Source organism: Sinocyclocheilus rhinocerous, unplaced genomic scaffold (assembly GCF_001515625.1).
Source record: "Sinocyclocheilus rhinocerous isolate Xijiao unplaced genomic scaffold, SAMN03320098_v1.1 scaffold1930, whole genome shotgun sequence".
NCBI classification, from domain to species: domain Eukaryota; kingdom Metazoa; phylum Chordata; class Actinopteri; order Cypriniformes; family Cyprinidae; genus Sinocyclocheilus; species Sinocyclocheilus rhinocerous.
Window position 1 is genome coordinate 290,685 of NW_015661869.1, and position 3,414 is coordinate 294,098.

At 31.4% G+C, this 3,414-nt stretch overlaps 1 protein-coding gene across 2 annotated transcripts in view; it reads left to right on the forward strand.

Moving 5' to 3' along the window:
- The window catches only part of ppp1r14d (protein phosphatase 1 regulatory inhibitor subunit 14D), a 15,455-nt gene extending 14,155 nt beyond the window's left edge, over positions 1-1,300 (forward strand). For both annotated transcript variants that reach the window (XM_016536204.1, XM_016536202.1), the window contains one exon: positions 834-1,300. In XM_016536204.1, coding sequence (XP_016391690.1) covers positions 834-902 — 69 coding nt within the window. In that variant the 3' untranslated portion in view covers positions 903-1,300. The remainder of the gene's footprint in view (positions 1-833) is intronic.
- The last annotated feature ends 2,114 nt before the right edge of the window (positions 1,301-3,414 follow it).

The window sequence follows — 3,414 nt, forward strand, 5'->3', positions numbered from 1 at the left end:
CTTAAATTAAAAATTTATGTATATATATGTTTTATATTATTTATTTAGAATTATTTAGCTTTAGTTTCTTTTTATTTCAGCTTTAGTCATTTTACTTAAGCTTATTTTCACTTAGTTGCCAAGGGAACTTCTAACAAGGGAATTTCTGTTTCATTTCAGTTTTTTTTTAAAGTTTTTTTTTAAAGTTTTTCATTGAATAATTATATATTTTATTTTATTTATTAAAGTATTAGTGTATTATGCATTAATATTTTGAATAGGCTTTTATGTTTTTTATTTCCCGTTTTCATTTTTAGTCATTTTGTTATATGCGTTTGTCATCTTTATTCGTTTTTGTAAATATTTATTGTATTTATTTTGTATGAATATTAGGAAGAAAATTCCCCTAAAAATCAGATGCACTGCAAAAAAAAATCAGGTTAATGTATTTGGATTGCATATAATTTTTCCATCCATTTCGATTACACAGTTTTAACATAAACTAATATGATTCATATTTGGCAGTCATATATAAAAGATTTCTGCACTTAAAAAAAGGGGGAAAAAATCATACTTTATTAATAAATATTTTTGAACAAATGTATAATTATGTAATATTATATACATCAGTTTATGTTTTTTATGTTAAAACTGTGTAATCCAAATACATTTCATTATAAATTGTAATTTTAACATAAAAGTGCAACTAACTTTGAATAGATAAACTTTAAGTTACATTACCATAGATGGTTTTAACTGCCAGTATTTCATAATAAATTAAGCAACACATGGTTTTAAAGTTTAACAGCACTCTAAACTTTAAGCTCTTAAGCAGGATCTCTCTCTGACCGCAGGACTTTATCAACGGTCTACTGTACCGGATGAAGGGACTGCGGAAGATGTCAGGATCTCTGAAGAAATAGTTTTAGGTCAAAGGCTGGATTTTTCAAGATAATGTGAAGCACCCGGCCCCGCCCCTGACCCCGCCCACAACAACAAGCCCCGCCCACTGCCTGCCGTCTGTACTGTAGAGCGCTGTGAGTCTGTCTGTGGACGTTTCTATAATTCCCCGCACACATGGGTCAACGACAGAAACTTCCAGAAACTGTGTTTTTGACCACTAATAATTCTGTAGTTTCTCCAGCATTGCTGATAAAACGAATTGCCTATTATTACTCAAATGAGATGCTTTTTTTGTTTTATTGTGACATGTACATTTTGTTCCCTATTTATATATATATATTTTGTTCTGACAAGTGTTGTAGATTTTAGATGAAAAGCATAGATACAGTTCGTGCTAATAAATTCAGAATCTAGGATATCTTTCTTACATTCTGCCATTGTCTGATTTCAGTCCTAAAACGGAGATATTGCATGACAATTAATACTGTCTCAGAAGTGCAGAATATGCATCTTTCATAACACTTTTATCAATAACATGACAAAAACACGCATGTCAGCATGAAATGCATCAATATTTCCAGAATTGCATTAATTTATCCTGTATTTCACCTCATGCATATGTATGTCTGGTAAACCTGATGATATTTAGATGATCTGCAGGAGAATAAATGTCCATAATGCATAACTCCAGCAGCACTAATAAGCCGATTTAAACACAGAGCGCTGTGAGTCTGTCTGTGGACGTTTCTATAATTCCCCGCACACATGGGTCAACGACAGAAACTTCCAGAAACTGTGTTTTTGACCACTAATAATTCTGTAGTTTCTCCAGCATTGCTGATAAAACGAATTGCCTATTATTACTCAAATGAGATGCTTTTTTTGTTTTATTGTGACATGTACATTTTGTTCCCTATTTATATATATATATTTTGTTCTGACAAGTGTTGTAGATTTTAGATGAAAAGCATAGATACAGTTCGTGCTAATAAATTCAGAATCTAGGATATCTTTCTTACATTCTGCCATTGTCTGATTTCAGTTCTAAAACGGAGATATTGCATGACAATTAATACTGTCTCAGAAGTGCAGAATATGCATCTTTCATAACACTTTTATCAATAACATGACAAAAACACGCATGTCAGCATGAAATGCATCAATATTTCCAGAATTGCATTAATTTATCCTGTATTTCACCTCATGCATATGTATGTCTGGTAAACCTGATGATATTTAGATGATCTGCAGGAGAATAAATGTCCATAATGCATAACTCCAGCAGCACTAATAAGCCGATTTAAACACTTTACGGCTCAAATAACAAACATTTCACTGAAGAACTTGCAAAAATACAAATGCTTTTGAACCTCTGATCATCAGGCTTCATGCTTTTGATTATAAATATAATGTTTGTTTGTTTTTATAAACTTATAAACCGGCTTTGGTGATCAACAGCATGTCACAGATTCTGTCTATACCCAGAATATTCTTTTAATGTATATTTACATTTGATTCAAGCTTTTAAAGTACTTTAAATGATATGGATTTTAAAAGGAGATGGGGAAAACACAGTTTAACCAACACAAACTCCAGTGTGTGATTCCAGTCAACTATAAAACACAATAAAACACGCCAGTAAACAACAGTAAGGCTGGAGAAAGCAAAAGTGCATGTAGTGGTAATAAAGAGTAAAGATGCTTGTTGAAGGTTAACGTTTATGCCACATGTCTTGGTTTAGTCATTAACCTCAGCTGTTTTCTGAGATGATGATGATGATGTTGAAGGTGTGGATCAACAGAGACGATCATGTTCGCACAAACATTCAGAACTGCCCAGTGTTTTGAGAATAAAGAGCAAAATGAAATAGATGCAATGTTCAAAATAAAATAAAATAAAATACAGGTGTAATGCTCTAAATAAAGTAAAAAAAACAACAAAATAAAATAAAATCAATCAAGTATAATGTTTAAAATAAAATAAAATAAAACTCAGGTGTAATACTCAAAATAAAAGTAAAATAAAATACAGGTAATGCTAAAAATAAGTTAAAAGTAATATAAAAAATAAAATACAAAATAAAATAAAATACAGATGTAATGCTCTAAATAACATTAAATTAAATGAAAAGTAAAATAAAATACAGGTGTAATGCTCAAAATAAAATAAAATAAAAAACGTGACTAGGCTTTTAAGGTCAGGACTACATCTTGGCGTGTGATGTAATTACAGAATATATGTGGGTTAAAGGACAAACACTGGTTTACTGTACACACACACTCACACACACGCGCACGCGCACACACACACACTCTCACACACACACACACACTCACACACACGCACACAGAGAGCCCGTAGTATGAAGTGTCTCCACACACTCAATACTATGTATTTTACTAAAGTCAGTTATGAATCCTTCACTCTTAGATTTGTCTAGGAGAATTTGATGTCTTGTATTGATTTGATATCTTTGAATTGGCTATGGAGATAATTGGCATAATACATATTTACCTGACTGATAATAAATTG